This window comes from Bidens hawaiensis, unplaced genomic scaffold, assembly GCF_021521415.1.
Source record: "Bidens hawaiensis isolate Kalapana, Puna unplaced genomic scaffold, B.hawaiensis_p1.1 tig00067022_1, whole genome shotgun sequence".
Lineage (NCBI taxonomy): Eukaryota > Viridiplantae > Streptophyta > Magnoliopsida > Asterales > Asteraceae > Bidens > Bidens hawaiensis.
The window spans coordinates 41,370-68,654 of NW_027506603.1; the positions used below are offsets into that span (position 1 = coordinate 41,370).

Genomic DNA, 27,285 nt, shown 5'->3' on the forward strand with positions numbered 1-27,285 from the left:
TCTACACAAAATTCAGTCCGTTTTCATCACGTTTGTTATGATACTATAACTAAAATAAAACAATAACAGCAAAACAATACAAAACAACAAAAAAGGAAAACAAAAAAATCGTTTCCACCACTTAGGTGCTGCCAAATGGCTCAATAGGGTCCTTGCAGCACAAAAGTTCTTAAATATATATATTAGTAATATAAACAAACGAGCACAGACAAAGGAAACACATGTTTATGTCCATTCTATTAATAACATTAAGCGAGCAAAAGAAAAAAAAAAGTTTTGTTGATTTCTAATTTGTTTATTCGTTTAGTATTATTACTCTATAACTTTTGAACCAGAGTAAATATTATTAACCTACTTTATTTTGTTTAGCATAATTACTCTAGTTCAAAACTGTAAGAATAATTATTTGTATATTTAGTAGGCTAATTTTATTTGTACCTAATCCCAACCATTGTTTCTTATCCCAAGAATAACAACATAGTTATTATTGTGTTGTGTGTAATTTAATTACACAAGTTATTTATATGTTTAATTTTATTCTAAGTTAATCTTATCTTGTGTTGTGTTTAATTTAATTACACAGAAAAGGAATAATGAGTTGAACGGGTTCGGTCCATGACATTCCATTTAAAAAAACAAAAATAAAAACCCACTCCACTCCACTCCATTCCATTCCATTCTCTCTTTATTCTATTTGTAAAACTCTCTCTCGATTTCGACTCCCAGACAAGAGAAGAGATGAATTCAACCCTAACCGTCTTCCTGCTTACGTACATGCACCTCCTCCTCTAGGACAACTATACATACATACATACATACATACATACATACATACATACATACGTCTGCGCCTTCGTAATCGGTTGCTGCTAGGTGAATACAAGATATGTCGAATAATAATAACAATCAGCAGCAGCAGGTGGTGGTGAAATTGAGAAGGAAGGAGTTAGCGGCATGCATGACATGCCCTATCTGCAATAAACTCTTCCGAGATGCTACTACTGTTCCCGAATGCCTTCATACGTGTCAGTATTATTATTTACTCTTCCAATTCCATCCTAATTTCACTTCATGTCTTTCATTCATATAGCTTTTGCAACGATTTCGCAATTAGGTTTCTTCATGCTGATCTGCGTATGATTTCTGAAATAATACTTTGTTTATCAGTTGTTGTTGTTGTTATTATTCATGTTAGACTGTCAAACACTTGCTGCTCCTGATTATAAGTTGATTGATAGGAATGAGTCAGTTATATGTATACTTTCAATGTATAAAGTTGAGTGAATTAGTTACAAGTTAATTTACTTTCAATTTAGGGTGATGGTTTCTTTAGCATTTCAATGTAACTATGTTCATCCTGTTTTTGCCCAAAATTAGCTGAAAATTTGTCATCAGATGTAGGCTGCAGGTCTGAGTGGAACTTTACTTTCCTTTTTGAGTTTAAACATGCATGCAATTTTGATTGAAGGTTATATAAATATGTGTTCTGAAAGTAATTTTATTTATCATCTAGTCTTAATAGGTAATATGTTAATGGTATTGGTTATTATACTATTAGTGGCTAGTAAGTTAGTGTTACATGATCAATTTGATACTGGTTGCATAACAGATGATACTCAAATGAAAGAGGATTTATTATATTATTATTATTATTGTTATTGTTATTAGCTGTTCCTTAAATATTTGTCAGACACTTACCAACGTCAGTCATCAAAGGTGAGTTTGGATCTCTGTACTCTCTTTAGGGTTCTAACATGCATGCAATTGTGATTGAGGGTTTTTGGATATGCACTTTGAAAGTTAATATATGATTACTATCTAGTGTTTGGGTAAGATGGTAAAGTTTATGATTATTTCACCACTTAGGGGTTTAATTAATCAATTTGATATTGTTGCAACAAAAATGATACTCAACTGAAAGAGGAAATTTTTTATTCGGTTACTTCCTTAAGTGATCAGAATTTACCACGCACATTTAATGGCATATCATTAATTTCAATACACACATCTGAACACTCCCTAAATATATAAGTGTTCCCATTTCCATGTATCTCTATAAGTTGGATGATTATGTTGCAAGGAAGTAGTATGCTGTTTCATGGATTCTTTCACCCTTTTAAGTTTTGTACAATGAAACCCAGCACTTTGAGTTTTTGTGTATTCAGGCCTATGAAATTTGTGTTTGCTGATTTTGTTTTGCCTCTTGAACAACATCCAGTCTGCAGGAAATGTATTCATAAGAAGCTCACAGATGAGGAGCTTGAATGTTGTCCGATATGTAATATTGACCTTGGATGTGTTCCCCTAGAGAAACTGAGGTATCTCTCTCTGTCTCTCTCTTTCTCTGTGATGTATTTGTGTGGATTATTAGTTTAAATTGCTGAAGAGAACATAATCTGTACACCTGTTAAGTGATTTACAGGTTTTGGTTATGTAAGGTGGTGTACACATGCACCAGCCATTGTTCAAAACAGCAGCTTTCATATAAACTAGAATCATGATTTGATTGAGAAACGTTTCCCACAAGGTGGATTTGATGCTCATGTTATCTGATTAGATTTACATGCAACCATATTTATGTGTTTATCCATGAAACAGAAGAGGCTTTGATTGCTCTGTCTGATATAATCATATGGTTATGCTGTAATTATCTATTATCTGACCTCTCTTGTGTTTATAGAGACTCTTATTTCATAATGGGTGCATTCATTTATTTCATGTATTTCCAATAAGTTAGAAGCATGCGTGCAGTAGTTAAGCTTCTTAACAAAACTGATTTACTTAATGTTTGCTTTCTTATATGTCAAACTCAATTTTCAAGTATTGCATTTACTCTGTAATTGTCAGAGCATTAACTCTGATCAAGTCAATTTTCTGTTATTATATATGTGTAAAGGAAGTATATCAATTGATATATTAGCGGCCATGTTTCTATAAACTAGGCTATAGTTAGGTGTATTTAATTATTAAGAAGTCTTTATTTTTTTATGAAACAGGCCAGACCATAATTTGCAAGACGTTAGAGGGAAAATGTTTCCTTCAAAACGGAAAAGGGTAAAGGCTCCTGAAGTTGTGCCTTCAGTTACATTACCATTAAGAAGGAAAGAGAGGTCACTGTCATCACTGGTAGTCTGCACTCCCAGGGTGTCACCACAAACTGCTTTGACTGGTAAAAGGTCAAAAGGACCCCCAAGAAAGAAACCACGCGGGTCCTCTTTCTCTGCCAAGAAGGATGACGACTCCATGGACGACCGCCAAGATAGCTCGAGTTCACATGAAACTTCAAACAAGTTCACACAGAACTTGAGGCAGGTAAAGAAGATCACCAACATATTCCAGGTTTCCATGCATTTCTTTACTTCTTAAATATGCATACTTGTTACTAGATGTGCAAAGTCTATGTATCAGGTGACAGGTCAAAATGGGTTTGGGCCAAAATAAGCAATCTTTTTATGTTGGTTGGGCAGTTTGGGTTGACTCGAAACACATTTTTTAGACTAGTCAAGTACTCTATTGCAGCTATCATAGTCTTGAAAGTGTTTTATGTGTCACATCCAATTCTATTTAAGGAGCCCCTATGTAACCCTTATATGCTCACAATCAATATGCAACTATCTTTTTGATTCATTTGCATTTGTTAACAATCATTTTTTAACTAATTGATAAGAAAGATTGAAAAAAGGGAATTTTATTTTTAAAGTAACGAGTGAGGAAAAGTAGCGATATAAGACAGAGAGAAAAAAAAAAGTGGATATGAGAGATGAAATAGGTTGAGATGTTTGGAAATGCTTTCTTTATTTATTTCTTGAAGTACTTTAAGTGATAGGTGCTAACTTGCTATTATAAAGGCCTATTATTAGCAAAATGCTAAATTGAATGATTATTCTTTTAAAACAGTTATTGTTAAATATGATTACAAAAACTATAATATTATAATAATTCTGTATTTCTTTAATGAAGTGAAATAAGAGGCTGCATGCATTCAAAATACACTTTTGGTGACTTTCAATCTGTTACTTTTGATGCTATTTTCTATTTACTCATTAAACATAACTCATATAGACCCATTAATATGTAAACGGGTCAAAATTATAAATCTCTCTAACTCGAAACAACAATATGTGTGCAGAAATCTTCAGCTGCTGAGCCATCTAGTGATCCTTCACCTGATAAAGAAACAAACAATGGTAACGTTGATCCGTGGACACCTTTCAATTATTTGGTGGAAGTCACAAATAGGAGTAAAAATTCCAAATTTACTTCACACTGATCTAATGTCAACTCAGATACACCAATTACCCCAAGGAGTGAAGGGCATGCCCGTAAAACTAAAGGAAAAGATCAACTGAAGCGTTCTAAATTTCAAGATGAAAATGGGAGATCTGATGTGGATGTTACAGAATCTGCAAAACCTAAAACAATAAGAAAATATCGCAAAAATAAAGCAGGTTCACAAGCTGTGATGGATTTTGATGCTAATAATGTTGTTGTGGACAAAAGAATAAATCCTATCTGGTTCCACTTGATACCTTCTGAAGAACAGTGAGTACTTGATAAAAGAGTTATTACCAAATTAATAAAATTTTTGTCCTTGTGTTCACTCGTTAATTTTCTGTTCTATTGCCAGGGAGGGCGAGCCTTTGGGGCAGATAGAAGGAAGTTTCGTTGGACTAAAGTGAGTTCCTCTTTTTGCCATTTTACTGTTTCTTGTTTAAAGAATTTTTTTTTCTTCTTTTCAATGTGAAAATAGTCTATTCATATTTTCATAAGCATTGAGTAGGGGAGATCGTTGGAGAACCAATAATATTAAAGGTTCATTCGTTAGTTTAACAAGTTAAAGGACCTTTTGGTTAGTTAGAAGCAACTTTAAGGATTCAATCTTACAAATACTAAGTTTAGGGACACTTTCAACCAATATGGCCCATTCCCCATATAGCTAATTACTTGATTGGCCCGCTTTAGAAAATATTTAACCTAAATTGGCCCGTTTGTAAGTAAATGATATGAAGTTGCTACCTGTGAGACGTCATGAATGTTTTTAGATTACATAATATAAATTGTTTATTTCTGTTGTGTCATAAATCAGCAGTCAATAGGGAAATACATACTTGAATTTAAAGATTCTGATGCATCAAAAATACTTAGTTGTCATGTGATATTGGCCAATGCATTATGCATCTTTGAAAGTGATACATGCTTATCTGATGCATGTGTACATGTTATATGATTCATTGCTAATATTTTCACTTGAGTCTCCAATGAGGATATTAGAATGTTGTTTGTTAAAGCAGAAATACTAGTTCATGATGAAACAATTACTATCTTATCTTTCTTATGGTTTTATAGCTTAACTCCTCTATTCAGTTCTCTGACTCTGTATCATTTCTTTATTCTCATGATTTTGTAGTTCCCTTTTTATTTGCATAAATTGAAGTGAGCGTTGTATATTTAAGATAGTTGAAGCCTTAGTATTGTGGCAAATCCAAAATTTTCGACCAGACATACACTATAACAAACATTTTTTTTATGATATGATACTTTATTTACACTACAAAGAATTTACAGTGTTGCATGCTTTATTGATGAATAAATCACATGGTACAAATCGTGTTGCTCCCATTCATGTAATAAACGAAGATGGGACCCAAGAAACTAAACACAAGAACATGTGTACCGAAGGTTACTGGCTCCTCATAGGCTGTATATTAATATGCTGGTTTAATATGGTTTCAGGGATTGTAACATAACCGTTTCAGTTATCCAGAAATTCGTGATGAAGAAACTGAAACTTGGAAGTGAACATGAGGTTGGTATATATTTTCATTTTTTTTTTCATTTTCGTCATGCTATATTCTCACCGGAAGAAACAGAAAAAAAAAAAAGAAATTTTGCAACTATTTACTTATCTACCCTTTCCATAACTTGTTGACTTGTGGCGACACTCAATAATCAATTTTATAATTACAATATATTTTCAATTTAGTAGCTGAGTGCAAATGGCTTCTTGGCAGATCGAGCTCAGATGCATGGGTCAACCACTCGTGCCAACACTTTCGCTAGGTAACTTAATGGACATTTGGCTGCAGAAACAGCCAACATCACAAAAGATTGCAGTCATAGTTGGATCATCAGCTAAGGAATACATGGAGATATCCTATGCTAGAAAGACTTCAGGTGTGGGTGTGATTCTGACTGCAGCTACTTGACGATTATGCCCTCCTATGGTTTTCTGGCTGATAAAGAACAAAATGTACCCTGAGTTTGTTCTAGTTTTTATAGTTAAATGTAAGAGACACCATGATTGGTAACTGGTTATAAAGTTTAAGTAGCTATATAATCATGAATCTTTGTTAACGTTGGTGAAGTTTGACATGTTACTTTTGCACCCTCCAACCTTTTACTAGTTGAAAGCTGCTCCCAGTATTCCTGCTGTTATACTTACATATGGTAATTTACTTTTGTGGTGTTGTATTATACTGATGAGTTGCATTTACATAGTAATTAGCTTAGTTCTGGGACTGTGGATTTGTCACCTGGCCCAGGGGCAACATAGTCTGCGTCCAAGTCATCATTGAGTCTAAGTCGTCTCCTAGGGTCAAATAGTCTCCTGCTTTAACCGGAGCAGGAGCGCCACGGCTGATGCAGCTGCAATGAGTGGTTGTAGACATGGACAAGACCATGGGTAAGACAACCACAATGGGGGCATAATCAGCCATCCTTTTTGTATATATTTTTCTTTTTATTTTTCATAAATGGGTGATGTATGTATTGTTGTTGTGGGGGTGGCGGCGGTGATGGTGAAGGTGCGGTCCTGGCGGTGGCGGTGACTTAGATTTGATGGGTTGTATTGAAAACGGAGGGGTTTAGTTTGGATGGTTTGAGGTTGGAAGAAAAAGGTGGTTAACGGTTAGATATCTAATTAATGAAAATTATAATAAACACTAAAAATAATTTATATTTTATTCAATAAATCATGCCCCCTACTATCTAGACACCATATATTATCTTCATTACTATTGGAAGTGCGTTTAGTCTATAACTGTTCTTCTATCTGCCTTGATTCAGTTGTTTAGCATAATATTGATGGGCCCCATGACTTCACCGATAAAGGCTTCTCTCCGTTAATTAAAAAAATTGAAAATGTAGCCATGACAAACAACAATAACACTTTAATATCATGAATTTACTTATTGGAACTTATATATGAATATGAAAGTTCTATAACAGTATTATGAATGTTTATACATACTTACATGTCATGAAAGAATTTGTAAGTCTTGATGTCATCTATGATGAACTTAACCGCGCCAATGCAACCCATAACCGCAACAGCAGAAAACCATGTGGCTATAACAATGTTGAAGATGACAATGGGGCTAGAATTCTTGGGCATTTTCCCAGCTTTCAAGTGTGCTAAAACTGGAAACACAAAGTCAAGTGGTGTGAACCCAATGGCTCCACATATGGACACAAAATCCCCAAAAAATGGCATGGCTGCAGCCACTAAGGTTATTAAACCCATGTAAATAGAGGTGAATGCAAGGCGTAGAAGATGGTTTTCCAATGGGAATCGGTTAGTTTGTTTGCTTGGTGTCATTTTTTCCTCGAAGTAGGCATATGTCGGCCTGCAATATATCTAGCCAAACACCAAATAGCATACGAATATTATCTCAAACGGGTCAAAACTCTATCAGAGTATATCTTACATAGATAAACCTTCAAAATACTTAGTTTGTTACATTATTGCAATACTCAATATAGTTTTGAGTTAATTACATGGATGATCCTTGTGGTTTACCTATATTGCAGATTAGTCCCCACTTTTATAAAATTGCACGTATAGTCCCTATTGTTCTCTCAAGCATAACACAGATGGCCCTTAAAGTGGATGTATTTTATGATTATTATTTTTAAAATACCCAAAATACCCCTGTATTCATAATAAAAATAATAATTTTTAACACAAACTTTTTAAATTATCCAAAAACAGTCCCTACTTTTCTAAAATATGTACTTTTTTAAATCCCCACACTTTTTTTAATATTTAAATTGGTCCCGCGAGTTAATATGTTTTATTTTCCTTTTTAGACAAGGATATTTTGGGTATCTTGAAAATAAACTCCAAAAACTAACCTCCACCCACTCTAGGGACCATCAGTGTTACCTGTTTGTCAACGGGACGAACAATACCTATAGCAAACCGCATGGAATATCGGTGCAAACATATTAACTTACGAAATTAAAAAGAATGGTCTATTTTAGTGTTTGAAATAAAAAGCCAAGTATAATGGTTAAAAGCTCAAGCAAATTAATTACCTGATAACAACCAGAGATTTGAATCACAGCAAAAATATTCGCCATAACAATTGTCCATTCAGGAGTTGTTAAAGAAGCAAGGATAGAAGGCTGGACACCTGTACCAAACGCCCAGTAGCCGAAAAACGCCAACTGCCAGTAACTCAATAAAATAACGGTGTATGCAGCTCCTATCCCTTTGTACATAGTTTTCTTCACGGGTTCTCGAACAGTACTCTGCATAAATTAAAGTTGTGCCAGTTCAAGTTGCAATATTGGTGTGTCACACACATGGTGTCAATACGTGTAACGATTTTAAGATCAATAGATCATTTACTTGTATTTCAGGAAGCATGGCATCACCAAATGAAAATGCAATAACACCAAGACCATTAAAGGCTTTGAACATCTTTGTGGATGAGCTTCCATGCAGACTATAACTTATGTTTCTTCTATCTATGTTCTTCCCTGTATAAAAAAATGGATTAATTATACATTAAATTATACATAAATAAAATTTAATATATAGATTGTTTTATTTTGACATACCATTGTAGATTGTGACACCAATGGTTGTGCCAGCAAATCCAACGGTACTTAACGTGCATACAGCATTAAGCCATCTTAATGAATGGATATTGGGCAGCTGGGAAAGAACAAGTTCAAAGATACCGAAGAATATGATAAAATGTTGAAGTGTTAAACTACCATCCTTGTTGTAGTATTTGTACACGGCCTGCACATGATGGCAAATATTTATAAAAATATGGTGGATGCTTATTTGTATCGGTCGAGTTGTTGACTATTTGACTGACCTTAAGGCTGCTTCCAGCCGCAATTTGAATGGCGATGTTGTTGCCCAAAGAAGCCATCTGCTGGAAAAATGCAATAGACCAGTAACCCCAATTTCCTTCAACACCAACATGGATATATAAAGATAGACCAGGTATAAAAGTTAGTTATATATACAATGTTTTTATTCACAAGAAAACTCATGACTTTAGAGTTTGAACACTATAATAAGTTTCATTTCATGCATAACAGCAGCTACTTGATTTTAGAAAATGAAAAGACCATACTACCCAAAATATGTGTTTGCACCGACATTAGCGACTAGGGGCGTAAACGAGTCAAGCGGAGCCTAAGATCGGGCTAGTTTAACTTATGAGAGCTTGAGCTCGGCTTTTTCGAGTTCTAAAGCTCGAGCTTGACTCATGAATAATTATTCCAGCTCGAGCTTAGCTCGTTTGTTATTTATTTATTTATTGAATTATTAATTTATTTAAATATATTGATAATGATTATTTTTAATATAAAAGAATATAAATTATTCCTATTCGCTTATATAATTTTATATGTATTAATAACTAATATGTAATACGTTTAATATATTTAAAAAATCATATAAATGATATGCTTGCAAGCTGAGTCAAACTTGAGAAGAGAAGTAAAGCTCGGGATTGTGCTTGGGCTTGTTTATTAAAAAAGCTTTTATAGGCTTGAACACAAGCTCATTTAAGCTCGATTGGTTTCAGTTTTTTAGTGAGCCGAGCTCAAGTAGCTCAAGACCAGTAACTTCTCTTGTTCGCACTTGTATTAGTGACCAAATTTTAAACAACGAAAACCGGGACAGATTTAGCGACAACAAAATCAGTGGCAAAGTTAGTGAGGGAAGCAAATTAAACTGACCATAGATGCTACGAGCAAGATGTCTATAAGTGGTGTGCTTCTTGCCATCCCATTTCCATAAAGAGGCAATCAGAAAACTAGAGTACCATGTTGTTAATGTTGCACCCACCAAGCTAATCACTCCTTGAAGAAACACTAACCGGACCCCGGGCAGATTACTGGTAACCTGGGGGTTGGAGAGATGTTTCCCACGAGGGGTTAGACCCTTGGAAGATGGTTCTTCTGATAACCTGCAAAACAAACACCGTGAGCTCGTCACTGAGAAGGGGGGGGGGTTCCTCCTTGTGACCACCCTCCGGCGTGAGAATCAGACTAGATTGCTCTTTAAATATAAAAGTATATTAAGAGATTGCTAGAGCAGATATCAGGTATAATATGATGATAATGTGTTAAGATATGATAAGATCAGATGATCATACCATTTGTGGTATTTATGGCCGAAGGTAGGTTTCCAAGGGGTTTAGCCGGCCCAACACGCTACCAACTGTAACCTATGCACGTGCCCTGCCTGTGAGTGGTGGATAGGTAGCGGCTGACACAGAGCAGGCGTGTCGTGCACTCTTCCTCTTCTGCCAACTACAGGCTAGGCACGTGGTATGGCAGGAGTTGGTGGGTAGGCGGCGGCTATTGGTCACAGTGCTGTGGCGTGCTGTCTGCCATGCTGCTGTCAGTGAGCTGTCGCATCTCTGATCAGATCTTTTGCCCATACCTCGTCAGGTACAGTAAAAGATCCTTCAGTATACGGACTGGCTTATTTGGGCGGGAGTATTCCCCCTCCCGCCTCTGTGCGGGATTGCTCCCGGCTTGGCTCATTCCTTCAGGTGACACTGAACGATTGAGAGCTAAGTGCCTTGTGCGTGTAGCCATGCTGCGCGGGTGGCCTTCCCTAATGGCTTGTATCCGAGGCTGCGGGGACAGGCGGAGTCCTTCACCATTGGGAGGCATTTCCTGCGGGACCAGCTTGCGTACTGCGCGTAAGGACGTCACGTCTCTGAGCATGGTTGGTCCTGCGGATCCACTTGGTCTCTGCGCAGACGTCCCTGTTTAAGGTGAGTCTTGCGGGTCCAACTGGGCTCTGCTGGGACCTACCTCTTCAAGTCCCCCCAGTCCAATGTTCTTCTCATGAGTGTTTAATAAAGTGAGGTGAACTTTTGGACTTGAGCAAAGGGTTTTGAAAAGGGTTTTGTAAGGTTTTCCATGGGGATTCTTTCCGCGGAAGTCCTTGTCACTTGCAGAAATGCCCGAGTTTCCTGCTTGGTCTTTGGGTATGATGCGGGTAGGTCTGTAACCTCCTCGCAAGTCAGGAGCATTGAGTCCCAGTTGTATGTATTTTCCATGAGGTTTTGGTAGTTTTGAACATAGTGATCAATTATGTTAAGACCACCAATTCCATCCTGGAGCTTCAAACAACGTAGTTCTCGATGTTCCCGCTATGCAGGGATGTTATTTCCGTTTCCGCAAGCATTGCCCGGAAGATCCTTCTTGGTTTCAATTCCCAGCGGGGCGCTAGGTATGTGAAGGGTTTTGCCTTAACACTGTACCTGCGCTCGTCTTACGGTTACTTTACTTTCAAGGTATTCCTGGCGTCAATTCCCTGCGGGTGCTAGGTATGTGAAGGGTTTTGCCTTTACACTGTACCCGCACCCGTCTTATAGTTGGTTGCCGAGGTAGTTGGCTTCAATTCCCTGCGGGTGCTAGGTATGTGAAGGGTTTTGCCTTAACACTGTACCCGCATCCGTCTTACGGTTACTTGTTCACCAAGGTTCTTGGCTTCAATTCCCTGCGGGTGCTAGGTATGTGAAGGGTTTTGCCTTAACACTGTACCCGCAGCCGGCTTACGGTTACTTGTTTGCCAAGGTTTATTTGGCTTCAATTCCCTGCGGGTGCTAGGTATGTGAAGGGTTTTGCCTTTACACTGTACCCGCATCCGTCTTACGGTTACTTGATTGCCAAGGGGTAAGGGGTATTTTCCCGCTTACTTTTTAATACTTTCGAATTTTGAATTTTGAAATTCGAAGAGTTGGTGAAAAGATAAACCTCTGAAACGTCGTGCGACGGTTTCTTCTGACTGTGTCAGGACGTGCCAGAAGTTATGGCGACATGACATTATGTGGTCATTCCAGTTGCTTTTTCAGGCGCGTGGGCACGGGATTTCGGGCGCGTAGCCGCGAAATCTCTGGCACACGTCCTTTTGACAGCTGTTGCCAGCTTGCCTTTGCCACGCGTCATACTTTCATTGCACCTTTGACTTCTCTCTCTTCCGTATTAATTTCATCGCATTAATTGCGATTACTATATAAAGGGGGAGAGGGTTATTTGCAATTCACACTTTCCACTTTCATCTCTTCTTTTCCAGAAAATTCCGGCGAATTTCTCTTTCCAGTAAACCATTACTCTGAAATCTCTTCTTTCTTCCACCATGTCTTCTCACGATGCTGATGATCAGAAAACTGCTGGCGAATGCCAGTGTTCCCTTCCTGTCGAGCTGTACCAGTATATCGTCAGGAAGTTCATGCTCGAGTCTCTCGAGCCTGAGTTTCCTGAGCCCCACCATACTGTGTACGATGCCCCTAGTGGCAAGATCGGGGTTTATGCTGCATTCTTTGTCTACGGAAACCTTAGGTTTCCGTTGACAAAGTTTGTGTACCGTGTCCTAGAGAGGCACGGTGTGCACCTGACAGAGGTGCACCCCATGGCCATTGCCAAGGTCCGGCACTTTGAGTGGGTGTGCCGGATACTGGGCCTTGAGCCCCTCGTTGACCGCCTGATGACCTTCTATACATGGAGGTGCATCCAAGGGTGGTACACTCTTACAACCCGTATCAAGGGTTTAAAGATTTGTACCACCGAGCGGAGTCTTCGCTCATGGAGAAGAGAGTTCTTCTTTATATCCGCTCGAGCCATCCCCATTGCCATGAAGTTCAAGAATGGCCAGCCGCTTCCGAACCTTCCCGCCATCAACTACGAGGAGGCGGAATGGTTTGCGAAGATATCCCGGGTCCAGTCCCCGGTTTTCCGTTTTCCGGAGTCGGCGATGGTGATGCTGGGGATGAGCCGGGTGTGGAAGGCGGCGAATGCGGATAAGGTTCCGATCGTCCTTGAATATGGTTCGAACTCTACCCCTTATGGTATGTCTTGTTTCTTTTTTGCTGACTACGATTTTTTCTAACTTTCTTGTTGATTTCAGAGGGTAACGATCTTCAGTCGCTCCTGAATCCGCGGGAGGAAGATGGTCCTGCGCGGATGGGTACTCGTGCTCTGGACGAGAACGAGTTGCCCATCTTAGAGCAGACTGCGGGTCGGTTCGTGGAGGTTTACCCGCCAGGCCAAGAGATCCTGAGCCACCGACGGCCAGGTAAGCCTATCTTCTACCCTGAACCTCTCAATGCTGTGCCTGCTGCTGGAGTTCATGACATTTCTTCTTCTGAGGAATCCGCAGAAGGTCCTCCACTGGTGCGGAAGAAAAAGGCTGTCGTCGGGAAAGGCAAGGAGAAGGTGGCCTCTACGGCCGACCCGGTAGTCCTATCTGACTCGGAGTCAGATAATGCAGAGGTGGCGGGGAAGCCCGGTGGTGAGGAGACCACCGCTCCGGAGGCTGCAGGTGTTACCTCCGGGGAGGCAGCGACGACGACGGTTACCGGTGTCAAGAGGCCGGCTCCATCGGGTTCGCCCCCGCTCGTCCGTGCGTTCAAGCTCAAGAAACCCCGTAAGTACCCCCATAATTCTTGTCTAGATTTGTTGTTTCAAATAAATTTTTCTAACACTTTTGCTTGTGCAGGTGTGGATGTTGACGCATTCCAGGGTGGAGTTGGAGTAAGTATTCCCCCGCCAATGACGGTAGGCTCGGTCAGCCTTCCCGAGGCGTCGACCCAGGCGTCTACGCTTGCTTCCGCTGGTTCCAGCCTTCCTGAGGCTGTTCCAGCTGAGAAGGTGTCTCCGCCGGCCGTGAGTGCAATTTTTACAGCATCTTTCACGGAGCCGGCGGTTACTGTTGCTGAGGAGACGGCGCCAACAATGGCTACCACGGCGGCTGCCACTATACCTGCGCCACCGGCACCGACGGCCGGACCATCAGGTACGCGCCGGGCTTCCCGCCGATCTACGCCACCTTCCCGTCTGCTTGACCTGTTGGATGGATTTCCTTTAGGTTCAGGTGATGGGTTTGGCGGCTATCGGCCTGTTATTGACCCTACAGGTACGTAGGGTTCTTTTTTCTTTGTATATTTTTGTCATCTTTTCCTAACTGCTTTTGTTTCTTTTGCAGTGTCGGATTCCAATGAAGTGTATGTTCCAAGATGGAACATACGCCGAGGAACAACCCTTCGCACCCCTGTGGAGTGCGTGGACTGGGCTCGCCACGCTGCTCCTCATGGTGCGTTGGGGGAAGCCATGGCTAGCTACCAAGAGGGTAGGCTAACCAATGAGCTTCGGGTTCTCCAGGCCCGAACGCAGCCCCGCGTCGAGCTGCTTTGTCGTGAAAACGACAAGTTAAAAGCAGCTCGCGCCAAAGATATATCTGAAGCGCGGGCTCTTCGGGAGGAGAACCGGCAGTTGGCCGCTGCCGCAGCCGAGAAGGAGAAGGCATTCAAGGCCCTCGAGGTTGAAGTCCAGGCGCGACTCGAGGCCCGCTCCAAGGCTGCCCAAGCTGTGAATGAACAGCTTCGGCTGGCCAAGGAGACTGCGCGAAACTCAACTGAGAGGGCTGCCAAGGCTGAAGCTGTTGCTGAGCCACTTCGCGAAGAGAATGAGCAGCTTAAATGCAAATTAAAGGCTCTTCAGCATGCTCATGACGCCTTGGCAATGGAAGACGCCAAGAAGCTGCAGGAGATCCTTGACCAGAGGGGGGTGCTTGACCGCACTGAAAGGAAACTCAAAAGCGTCGAAGAGGCTGCCGCCAAGGAGGTTCAACTTGCCAACCTTGATAAAAGCGGAGCCGAACGTGCTTACAAAGAAAGTCAAGCTACCCTCCAATGGCTGATTCGAGAAGCGTTGCCTCAGGTATCTTTATCTTTTTTCTTTACGCTTTCCGCTCGTAATTAGAAAATGTTCTAACTTGTATTCTTTTGTAGGTTGTGCGTCGGGTCCTTTCAGAGACCTCTTATGACGATGCGATGAGCGCAGCCCTCAACGCTTCTCATGAGGATGGGGAGAAGACTGGCTTCCTGCTTGGTCTAGGGTTTGCTGAGAGAGGCTTTCCGCCCTCCAACTTCCCTTTATTCAATGTTAATACTGAAGCTGCTTATGACCAAGCTGTGAACCAGTACGCTGCCTTCCCGCATCCAGTGGTGGAGAAGGTGAACGAAGCTGCTGCTGCTGATGATGGGCTAAACATCCTTAAGGCTTTCCTTGGGCAGTCACGCTCAGACGGTGCTGGTCCAAGCGGAGGTGGCCCTGAAGCCTGATCCTGAAGATCTCTTCCCACCGCTAGGATAGACAGCTTTGTATAGATTTCTTTTAGGCGGGTAATTACCCGGCCACTGTTGTAATATATCATTGAAATATTAATCTTTTTGCGTATAAGATTGTTATTTCCTTCTTTGGGTTCCTTGCTTTATAAACTTATGACTTGCATACTTAGTTTAAATTAGCAATTTTCCAAGTGTTCAGAATAAGTTAACCTGTGAACGTGGTTGATGGGTTAAAGTGTTGCTTCCTCTTTCGTGATTGTGCGGGTAGACCCGTCACTTGCACTTAGTAGGATGGCAAAACTTTACCCTTATCTGACCTGCGTGTAGGTTTTTCTCATCTTTTGAGGATAAGTTAACCTTTGAACGTGGTTGATAATAGGTGTGAAGTTTTGCTTCCTCTTTCGTGATTGTGCGGGTAGAACCGTCACTTGCACTTAGTAGGATGGCAAAACTTTACCCTTATCTGACCTGCGTGTAGGTTTTTCTCATCTTTTGAGGATAAGTTAACCTTTGAACGTGGTTGATAATAGGTGTGAAGTTTTGCTTCCTCTTTCGTGATTGTGCGGGTAGAACCGTCACTTGCACTTAGGAGGATGGCAAAACTTTACCCATACCTGACCTGCGTGTAGGTTTTCTTACCTTTTTACGAATTTTGTTTTGAACCGTTCGCGGTTGTTGATAGGTTAGTGTTCATTTTCCTTTCATGATTCATGCGGATAGACCGGCACTTTCATTTAATGGGATGAACTCTTTCAACTGACCTGCGTGAAGGTTTGCCACGTTATTGGGTTCGTGCGGGTAAGGCCGCCTTCCCACGCAACGACTTCACGTAATGTGAATGTCGTCACCAGTGTTGGATAGTTTTAACCGTTCGACGCGCGGTTGTTGACAGGTTATTCAGTTTCCTTAATGATTCATGCGGATAGACCGGCACTTTCATTTTTGGGTGTTGAACTTTTTACCCTTCAACTGACCTGCGTGAAGGTTTGTCGCGTTATTGGGTTCGTGCGGGTAGGACCGCCTTCCCATGCAATGACTTCACGTAATTATGCGGTGAAAACCGGCATATTAGTGTCCAGAAAAGTATAAATGTAAAATCATCAGCTTCGATATTCTTAAAGAGAATCATTTCCATTAGAAGTGGCTCTTGGCCTTCTCTTTACAAATTGGAATTGATTACATGCAAACTGTGTAATTGAACTCCCTTCCATGTTGGGATGGGAGTGCCATCGAGCCGATACGCACCTGGTTCGGGATCTCGTTCTTTACGCAGCATGTAGTCTCGATTTTGAAGCTGGAATTGGTTCGTGTTTTCCCCAGCTGGGGTTCTATACGCACTCGCCTGCCTAGCTTTTATTTCGCCACGAGGTGCGCGAGCGTCCCATCTCTGACGAATGTTTCGACCATGTCTTTTACGTCTATGCATTCTTCAGTGTTGTGGCCTTTTGTTCTGTGATAGTCACAGTACTTGCTCCGATCAGCATCGTGACGATGTCGGATTACTGGAGGCTTTGGCCATGGGAGCTCTTCAGTAGCAAATATGTCAGTGACGCTTTTGGTAAGTGGCGTCCATCTGGAGTTCCGGTGCGGCTTTACATTATCCCTTTCACCCAATCGGTGCTGTAAGCCGGATGACTTGTCAAAGTTTACCCTTGACTGCCAAATGCCTTGCTTCCGTTTTTTGTTTAATCGGGCGGTGAGGACGTTGTCCTCTCTCGTCCTCTGGGTGTAAAGGTTTGTGCTCTGCGGAAGGTCTCTACCCAGTTGCTTCTCCGTTTCCGCATAGCGTTTGGCTGCTGTCATGATGCCATCCCATGTGGATGGCATTCCATCTTTACCCGTTAGGGTTCGGATAAGCTCTGGGTCCTGCGCGCCCTGGATGAAGGCTGCGCGAACAAGATCCTCGCTGATATTGCCCAAACTTAACTTCTTTGAGTTGAAGCGAGTGATGAAGTTTGGCAGAGATTCATCTTCTTCCCGTGTGCATTTGAGGATTGTCCATTGCTCCTCGGTATACTTTCGCTGCTGGCTGAAGTGTTGGCTAAACTTCTGCTGGAAGTCTGCCCAGTCGTAAATGTGGTTAACCGGTAAACGATCAAACCAAGCCCTAGCAGCCCCCACCAGCGTCATTTGGAACATGTAACACCACGTGGGTTCCGTCCAATTGCTAACGGTTGCCCCCGCTATGAACCTGTTCAAATGATCGTCTGGATCAGATAGGCCGTCATATGTGCCTATGTTAGGCATTTGTTTAGCACTCCTCGGGGCAATTGCTTCAGCAATGTCCCTTGCAAATTTGGACGTTCCTGCATTTGTAACGTTTGGTCTGAACGTTTTAGAGAAGTCTCGTGGACTTCCATCTATGCTTTTTGGTTTGAAGGCTTGTCCAAAATGCCTTTTCGGTTGGGTTTCCGTTTCTTTACGCTTCCCTTTTGCCTTGTGACGAGGGTTCGCGTCGGAGTCGGATTCCTCCGAGTCATCCTCCCAGTATTTGAATTCGTCGGCCTGTTGCACGGAACGCAAGCGTTCGTCCAACTCAGCCTGGAATTCCTTTTGTCGTGCCTCCGCCCATGCCTTAACTTCATCGAGAGTCTGGCGGGGGAGTCTTCGTTTCTCAAACTGGGTATCGGTGGATCCCAGTAGTCGATCATTTACTGCACTTGCCCCAGCTTTGGTAAGTGGGGTAGTGTTCGTAAAATTTACTTCACTTGCCCCGGCTTCGGTAGCCGGGGTAGTGTTCGTAAAAACTGTGTTGCCGGTATTCCCCCTAGTAGCTGGGGTTGTGGTTACCGGAATTTCTCTAACCATCTTTGTAGAAGTTTGAAAAAACTGGAGAAAAATAAAGTTCTAGCTTTATGCACGGATGGCGCCAATGAAGAAACACTAACCGGACCCCGGGCAGATTACTGGTAACCTGGGGGTTGGAGAGATGTTTCCCACGAGGGGTTAGACCCTTGGAAGATGGTTCTTCTGATAACCTGCAAAACAAACACCGTGAGCTCGTCACTGAGAAGGGGGGGGGTTCCTCCTTGTGACCACCCTCCGGCGTGAGAATCAGACTAGATTGCTCTTTAAATATAAAAGTATATTAAGAGATTGCTAGAGCAGATATCAGGTATAATATGATGATAATGTGTTAAGATATGATAAGATCAGATGATCATACCATTTGTGGTATTTATGGCCGAAGGTAGGTTTCCAAGGGGTTTAGCCGGCCCAACACGCTACCAACTGTAACCTATGCACGTGCCCTGCCTGTGAGTGGTGGATAGGTAGCGGCTGACACAGAGCAGGCGTGTCGTGCACTCTTCCTCTTCTGCCAACTACAGGCTAGGCACGTGGTATGGCAGGAGTTGGTGGGTAGGCGGCGGCTATTGGTCACAGTGCTGTGGCGTGCTGTCTGCCATGCTGCTGTCAGTGAGCTGTCGCATCTCTGATCAGATCTTTTGCCCATACCTCGTCAGGTACAGTAAAAGATCCTTCAGTATACGGACTGGCTTATTTGGGCGGGAGTATTCCCCCTCCCGCCTCTGTGCGGGATTGCTCCCGGCTTGGCTCATTCCTTCAGGTGACACTGAACGATTGAGAGCTAAGTGCCTTGTGCGTGTAGCCATGCTGCGCGGGTGGCCTTCCCTAATGGCTTGTATCCGAGGCTGCGGGGACAGGCGGAGTCCTTCACCATTGGGAGGCATTTCCTGCGGGACCAGCTTGCGTACTGCGCGTAAGGACGTCACGTCTCTGAGCATGGTTGGTCCTGCGGATCCACTTGGTCTCTGCGCAGACGTCCCTGTTTAAGGTGAGTCTTGCGGGTCCAACTGGGCTCTGCTGGGACCTACCTCTTCACTCCTTTTAATTATAATACATCATGCACAAACAAAACATCAGCAACACCAACTTGTATACTATATAGCTTTTTTTGTAAAATAAATAATAATAATAATAATAATATTACACGTACCTAGAGGCCATCCGAGAGAAGAGACTGCGAAAGGAAGTGGAGCATAGGCGGCAGGCGTCGCAATTGTGGTTGCAACGTGGAACGCAGCGTGCTTCCACGAGCCTTTACCGCTAGTACTCGTAGCACTGATGGTGTTAGGTTGAAGTGAATCGTCTACTGCGGCTGTGACTTCCTTTTCGTCGTAACTATGATCAGCAGGCGGTACGCGGGTTGAGGCCATATCCGGGCGGGTGGTGTGAAGTTAAAGAATTTGGTGAGTGGGTTACTATTAGCTAGGCATTTCAATGAATATTGGAGAAAAGTCGTTAGGGGCGGCATCACTAATTTGACATTGGTGACATCTTTTGACGTTTTACATGTCCATAATAATGTTTTGGAATTTAATTCGAAGTGTCCTTTTTAAAGCTAAAGATACGCCGACTTTCTCAACTCATGTCTTTACCATGTCCTGTATTTTAACAATTTGTTGATAAACTAAGAAAATTACCCTTTCTTTTTTGTTAAGAAAGGTATTTGTTTATTACTATATTCTTAAAATTAACAATACTACTCATTAGTAAAACATACGTTTTCATGATGTTATTCGCTTCATACGTATATCAGTATGGTGTATTAATTTCTCGTAATTTTGGTGTAGGCGGTTACAATTTAATGCATGAAGTTTAGATAAATTGAAAACGTTTAAACTCATAATACATGCAAAGATATTTGTTATGGTGATCCAAAGTGTTGTTATGTGACGTTATCAACCTATCAGTTAGAGATAGTACAGCTGGTAATGACAATGGGAAAATGCCAAAATGGTAGTGTGACTGGCTAGTTAATTTATGCTCAATTCATGATGGTTGTGATTTGTGGACAATCTTCCATGGTTCCATGAGTCTAAGTCACGTAAACGCAATTACAAAGTCACCATTCATACCACTATTTTCACTTGAGCATATTTAGCTTTTGGGTTTACCTCTCATGCAATGTCATTAAGCCCAAAACATATGCGTAATATACTAATATTTGAGGCAAGGCGTTCCTTATGAACCCAACATCGCTATTGTGGACTAGACAGAACAAAATTTACGATGTAGGATTTGTCTAAGGTGTTACAAAGGATATTGAGATAGTTGTCTTGGGCTCTTACCCTTGTTTTCCCTCCTACTCTCTATGGGTCAGATGACAATGTAGATTAGTGTTAGTTTTTAGTGTAATTGGATTAACTGGTCGATCAATTTAATCATAATAAACATTAAACAAGTTCAGGATGTGCGGAGCGCACGCTTTCTTTAGTTTACTATGATGTTAGGGGCGAAGGCCCTAAGGAACGAGGGTCCTGGGGCAGCGCCCCCGGTTGCGGGGTCCTAGGGGCGGTAGCCCCTAGCAGGGTCCAAAGAGCAGTGCCCCTGGCTGGGGTTAAGCTGCCAGGTCAGTTAAGAAAAATTTTATTTTCGTTAATATTGCTTCATTAAAATTTCATTAGAAAAATGAATTTTATGATTATGTCACACATAATCATAATAAGTTTAATTTGGAGTTTATTTATTAATGAATTTTGAATTTTGAATAGATAACTGCTTAAAGAAGTTATCTAACTTGGAAACTGCCCTAGCGATAATATATCGTTCATGTTTTGATTGACGTTTCCTCTGGTTCATCTTCCTCACAAACTCCATACGAAATTATTGTCTCGATTTAGAGTTTTATCCGATTAAAGTGTTTTGGAGAACCACCAAAATAACTTTTAATCTGAAAGTTATCACACAACTCTCTAAATTATCCAGGTTGTTATTTCAAATCCCCAACAATTAGTGCTTATCATTCGTGCATAGATTGATAATTAATACATCACATGCTCTTTGAAAGTCAATGTTGCGGGGTTCCAAACTCATGGACCTTTAAAACGTTCATTCTTGCACAAAAAAATAAGAACAGGAAAACGTACACCATTGAGACAAGGTCCAAGTCCAGTTAGAATGGGTCCAAAGACAAAGCCTCTGGATCCGCTTCAACACTTAACTCGGTACTCGATTAATATTGATAATTCATTCATCACAGAAAATATGAATATGTGTTGTACTAGGGATATTGAAGATCCTTACTATGAACTCATGAAGATCAAGTGTCTCTTACATAGGAGAATAGTTGGGCCGTAGTTTTGATGGCCCTCTGTGTTAGATACTTAGACTGTTAAGAAAGAGATCGAAAGTTGCATTGTTGTATTATATTTTTGAATGAATACAAAGGAAAAAAGAGCAGACAATTTATAGCTAAAAATAACAATCTAAACATAGAAAATGAGCTGTTTATGGCTGGAATTAATGTGTCGTTAATAGCTGTCTTTGACTCTCTAAAATGGGAAAAGATGTTAACTTATCACGCATATCTCGCATATTTTCTTTAATATCTTTTTTCCCTTTTTTAACACTCCCCCTCAAGTTGAATAGTCGGGTCTCCAAAATTCAACTTGGCTAAACAATCGCTGAAGACTCTTCCATTAACTGCCTTTGTTAGAATGTCAGCGAGCTGGTCCTTTGATCGAACAAACGATAGTTTAATAATATCATATTCCAATTTTTGTTTGATGAAGTTCCTATCAACTTCTACGTGTTTAGTTCGATCATGTTGTACTGGGTTTTCTGAAATCTGAATTGCAGCTTTATTATCACACATAATCTCACTCATTTGTTTTGACGGAAAGCCAACCTCAGCTAAGAGTTTTCGCATCCATAGGGCTTCTTTTAAACCTCGAGCTATGTCTCTAAACTCAGCTTCTGCACTTGAGAGAGCAACCACTTTTTGTTTTTTACTTCTCCAAGTGACAAGATTCCCACCAACTAAAGTGAAGTAGCCTGCTGTTGACCTCCGAATTCCCTTATCTCCTGTCCAATCTGCATCAGTGTAAATTTGAACATTTAGGTGTCCATGTGATTGAAACAGGATTCCATGACCCACTGTTCCTTTGAGATATCTAATAATTCTCCAAACTGCATCCATATGGGACTCTTGAGCTTGGTGCATGAACTGACTTACCACCCCTACAGCATAAGCAATATCTGGACGAGTGTGTGAGAGATATATTAGTTTTCCCACCATCCGTTGGTATCTCTATTTGTTTGCTAACTTTGCTCCTTCCTTCATATAAAGCTTTTGATTTACACTCATAGGGGTGTCTGATGGTTTGCAATCGATCATTCCTGTTTCTGCCAACAAGTCTAGGACATATTTTTTCTGACTGATGAAAATTCCTTATTTTGACCTTAGTACTTCAATTCCGAGGAAATACTTGAGCCTGCCAAAATCTTTCATTTCAAATTCAATAAACAAGTTTTCTTTTAGTTTTACCATTTCTTCTTTGTCGTTCCCTGTAATGATCATATCATCAACATAGATAATTAGGCATGTTATGAATTTGCCTCTTTTTTTGAGAAACAAAGTATGATCAGCATTACTTTTTTTATATCAAAACTTTTTCATGGCTAGGGTAAATCTGCCAAACCAAGCCCAAGCCCTAGGAGATTGCTTCAAACCATAAAAAGATTTCTTTAGATGACAAACCTCTCCAGTTTTGAAATCTTTTGTGAATCTTGGAGGAGCATCCATAAATACCTCTTCATATAGTTCCCCGTGTAGAAAGGCATTTTTTACATCAAACTGTTGGAGCGGCCACCCTTCATTTGCAGCTATCGAAAAAAGTACCCGAATTGTGTTCATCTTGGCGACCGGGGAGAATGTTTCAGCATAATCAAGCCCGTATGTCTGGGTGTACCCTTTCGCTACTAGCCGGGCTTTATATCTTTCAATTGTACCATCCGGTTTATACTTAATTGTATAGACCCAACGACACCCCACCGATTTCTTTCCCGACGGAAGAGTACACTTTTCCCAAGTATTGTTCTTGATTAGGGCTTCCATTTCTGATTTCATTGCATCCCTCCAATGTTTAGACTTTAAGGCTTGATCTACATTTGTAGGGGGTTCTTCAGAATAAACAAATGAGATAAATGCTTTTGCTTCCTTAGTGAAATTACCATTAGTCAAATTAGCTATAGGATAATTGGAATTTTTTGGCTCTTTCTCAGGAGAATACCGTTTTGGAGGAACCCCTCTGTTTGTTCTTGGAGGTAACACATATCTTGATGGTGGTTCTTCTTGTATGGATTCATCTGCCTATAAAGTTTCAGCTTGTTCTGTGGCAGTTTCATGGTTAGAAGCAATGGTATCTTCTGAGTCATCAGAAACTTCAGAAGTATCATCAGACTGAACAGGATGAGTATTACTTACCTCAGACACCAGGTTGGGAGGAGCATTAGGGGCTCCAGTGGCACTGATTTTTGCATCACTGGATTCTTGTGACTCTGTAGTTGGTACATAGGGAACATACTTCAACCAACTTAGTGTGTCTAAACATTCCTTCTCCTCTTGACCACTGAGTTGGGAATTGTAGTAATACTCGGTTTCAAGAAAGTCATAATTCATTGTGGTGAACATGTGACTTGTCTTTGGGTTATAACATCTGTACCCTTTTTGATTTACTCCATACCCAACAAAGACACACTTTTCAGCACAAGGGTCAAGTTTGGTTCGATTTGATTTAGGTATGTGAACAAAGACGGTACATCCAAAGATTCGTGGTTGAAGAGTAAGGACTGAGGGTAGTTTGGAAAATTCTGAAAGGGTTTGTAATGGAGTGTTAAGTTTGAGGGTGTTCGTTGGAAGTCGGTTGAGAAGATAGGTAGCGGTAGCAAGGGCTTCAGGCCAAAAGGATTTTGGGACTTGGGATTCAATTAGGAGGGCTCGTGTCATTTCCAGCAAAATGCGATTCTTTCTTTCGGCGACACCGTTTTGCTCTGGGGTGTTTGGGCAGGTAGTTTGGTGAATTATTCCTTGTTTTGGAAGAAAAGTTTTAAAGAGTTATTAACAAATTCACCGCCATTATCGGATCGGAAAATCTGGATGTTTGTTTGAAATTGAGTTTGGATCATGGTGTAAAACATAGTGAATTTTTCCAAAACTTCAGATTTGTTCTTCAAAAAATAAACCCAAGTCATTCGGGTACAATCATCAACAAACATCACAAAGTAACGAAAGTTTTGCCCCCCAAAAACCGGGAAGGACCCCATACGTCATAATGGATTAATGAAATGGCAAAGCAACCTTAGTGTTATTGGGTCTAAAAGTTTTTCTGTGGCTTTTTGCTAAAACGCATGTTTCACAATGTGACATAGCATTAACTGGAAATAATTTCGGAAATAATATGCAAATAACTTGCAGATGGATGACCTAATCTTCGGTGCCATAGCCAGGCTTCCCGTTCTGATGTCCCATGAGCCAACATCACAGTACCACTTTGAGTCACCTCATCCACATAATATAATCCTTGATTTCGAGTGCCACGCCCAATGATCACTCCCGTCCTGATATCCTGTAAAATACAAAACGTAGGGTGCATTAGGACGGTACAATTGAGTTCTTTTGTGACATGGCTAATGGAAAGCAATTTATGTGACAACGAGGGAACATAAAGGCAATTAGAGATTTTTATTGTGGGTGAAATCTCAATAGTTCCTCCCAATTTTACATCCATTATCACCCCATTCGCCGTTTGGATGTGTGTTTTTTCTGGTTTGGTTGATGAAATAATATCCGATAACTCATAAGTCATCATGTCGATCGCGCCACAATCAAAGATCCATAGTTTTTGTTTTTTATGATGAACTTGGGCCATATTATCATTTCCACTATTTCTAGGGACTAAATGTGATACATTTATTTTGGAATTAGGGTTAAATAGAAAAGGGCTTGAGGGAGCAACCCCAAACCCGTTACCTGTCATCACCGGATCATCTTCTTCTTTTGCGGCTGCCATCCCGCCGAAACCGCCACCTCCGATGGCTCCTTGGGCGGCGTCGGTTGGATGTTTGTTGTTAGCGACGGTAGAGCTGCCGTTTGTGTCCATCATTCCACCACTCTGGATAACCCATGATCTTGAAACATTGTTCCTTGGTGTGTTTCGATAGACCACAATGACTGCACTTGAGGTGAGACTTGTCGGGCTTAGACATGGTTCCGGCAAGTCTGATCGCCGTTGCCCTTTAGAGGCTCCGATGGGGTCCGGTGGTATTGTCCAATGCATTAAGAAATTGGAATAACTTTTGCTCTGACCTGATTTTTGTGTAAGTGTTGATATCTACTGCACACGTCATCGGATTGGGGTCGATTTCTCCCCAAATCCCTTGCATTACAATACAGAATTCTTCAAGTGGTAACCCGTTTTGTTTGACTTCATTAGCTTTGACATGAAGGTTAAAAGTTTGTAACTTGTCTCTGCCACTGCTGTATGTTATAACCAGGGCTTCCCACAACGATTTGGCTGTTGGAAACTCGGTTAGATTGCTGGCGAGTGTTGGTTCAATGTTTTGTATGAGCCATGAGAAGACAACCAGATCATCTTGTTCCCATTGTTCATATGCTTCATTGGTTTGGTAAGGGGGATTGGTTGATAAGTGGCTCAACAGGGCTTTTGATTTACCACCTATCGCCACTCGAATCATTCGAGTCCATAGGGCGTAGTTCTGACCGTTGAGTTTGAGGCTGATTTTGAGGCTGTCAGAAAGATTTTGTTTTGGTTTTTGGGTTTGGTTGTCAAGGCCATTCCTCAGGAGGTTGGCTATTTGGACCGAGAGGTCGTCTGTTGTATGTGAGCTACCGTCTTCGGACATGGCAGCTCTTCAACAATAGACTAGAATGGTATGTGATGAAGTAGCAGTCGGATTCTTAGAACCGTACACACTGCTTTGATACCATGTTAAGAAAGAGATCGAAAGTTGCATTGTTGTATTATATTTTTGAATGAATACAAAGGAAAAAAGAGCAGACATTTTATAGCTAAAAATAACAATCTAAACATAGAAAATGAGCTGTTTATGGCTGGAATTAATGTGTCGTTAATAGCTGTCTTTGAGTCTCTAAAATGGGAAGATATGTTAACTGATCACGCATATCTCGCATATTTTCTTTGATATCTTTTTCCCTTTTTTAGCATAAACCAAAACCGTGCTAAGCATGGGCTAATTCGAGTTAGAGGTATACTCTACACTAGCTATACTACATGTCGTTTATATGTTAAATACTTTAAATGTTGTGTTCAGTTGAGTTTATAGGCATGCTCTACACTAGCTATAATACATAATGCCGTCTATATGTTAAATACTTAAATGTATATTCTACGCTAGTGATAATATTTTATTCTAAATTAAACGCTTTATTTAATCACTGATTCATATGTAATGAAATTATAATAATGGATACAAAAGAGTTAATGGAGCACCACTTGTTAACATGTACGTAATTGAAATAATTCCTTAGGTGTACGTTTCAGAAACAATTTTAGATTTTAAAAAAATCGTGAAAATTTGTTGTCATGAATGATAAATCGAGGGTGTATAATCTCAAACTGAAAGTGTTTATTACTCAATCAACAAGAAACCAGATAACACAACTCGTATATGAAAGATTACAGACTCAATCAGCAATAAACTCAAAACTAATCGATATACATCAATGTGATGAACATCAAACTACACAAGAACAACTTCGTCTAAACATGGTTTATCAAGAATGAAGAAACCTAAACGTGTAGAAGATGAAGAATGAAAGCCAAGTCGAACCAGTTGATGCAGATTATTCGACCAATTTATAACTGATGCGTTTAATACTCCTTTTTATGTTATCAATAAAAAATGTGTGAACCTTGGGCCTTGACCTTCATAAGCTTCCAACCAGCCCATCAGACTTCAGCCCATCAACACTTCAAGCCCAACAACTCTCCGATAACAAGCCCAAAACATATGCGGAAAACATAAGAGATCATTAAACAATCAACCGACATATTTGAATATAAAATTGATAAAAGACATGTTATTTACTTATCTTTAACATTTGTTG

General features: G+C 40.7%; 1 protein-coding gene and 1 pseudogene across 1 annotated transcript; one reads left to right on the forward strand and one right to left on the reverse strand.

Moving 5' to 3' along the window:
• The first annotated feature begins 886 nt into the window (after positions 1-886).
• Positions 887-6,206, forward strand: LOC143618261 (E3 ubiquitin protein ligase DRIP2-like; annotated as a pseudogene).
• Positions 6,207-7,218: 1,012 nt separating this feature from the next.
• Positions 7,219-19,570, reverse strand: LOC143618262 (GABA transporter 1-like). Its single transcript, XM_077090545.1, has 7 exons — positions 19,351-19,570; positions 9,985-10,107; positions 9,111-9,205; positions 8,845-9,031; positions 8,633-8,763; positions 8,317-8,532; positions 7,219-7,636 (listed from the first exon to the last, which is right to left on the reverse strand). The coding sequence occupies exons 1-7, from the start codon at positions 19,568-19,570 to the stop codon at positions 7,250-7,252; spliced, it is 1,359 nt and encodes a 452-aa protein (XP_076946660.1). The 3' UTR covers positions 7,219-7,249.
• Between the last annotated feature and the right edge of the window lie 7,715 nt (positions 19,571-27,285).

Coding starts and splice junctions, on each gene's coding strand:
- LOC143618262 (XM_077090545.1), bottom strand. CDS start 19,570: ATGGCCTCAACCCGCGTACCGCCTGCTGATCATAGTTACGACGAAAAG. Junction 8,764..8,844: donor TGGTGTCACAATCTACAATG/GTATGTCAAAAT, acceptor TTTTTTATACAG/GGAAGAACATAGATAGAAGA. Junction 8,533..8,632: donor CCATGCTTCCTGAAATACAA/GTAAATGATCTA, acceptor TAATTTATGCAG/AGTACTGTTCGAGAACCCGT.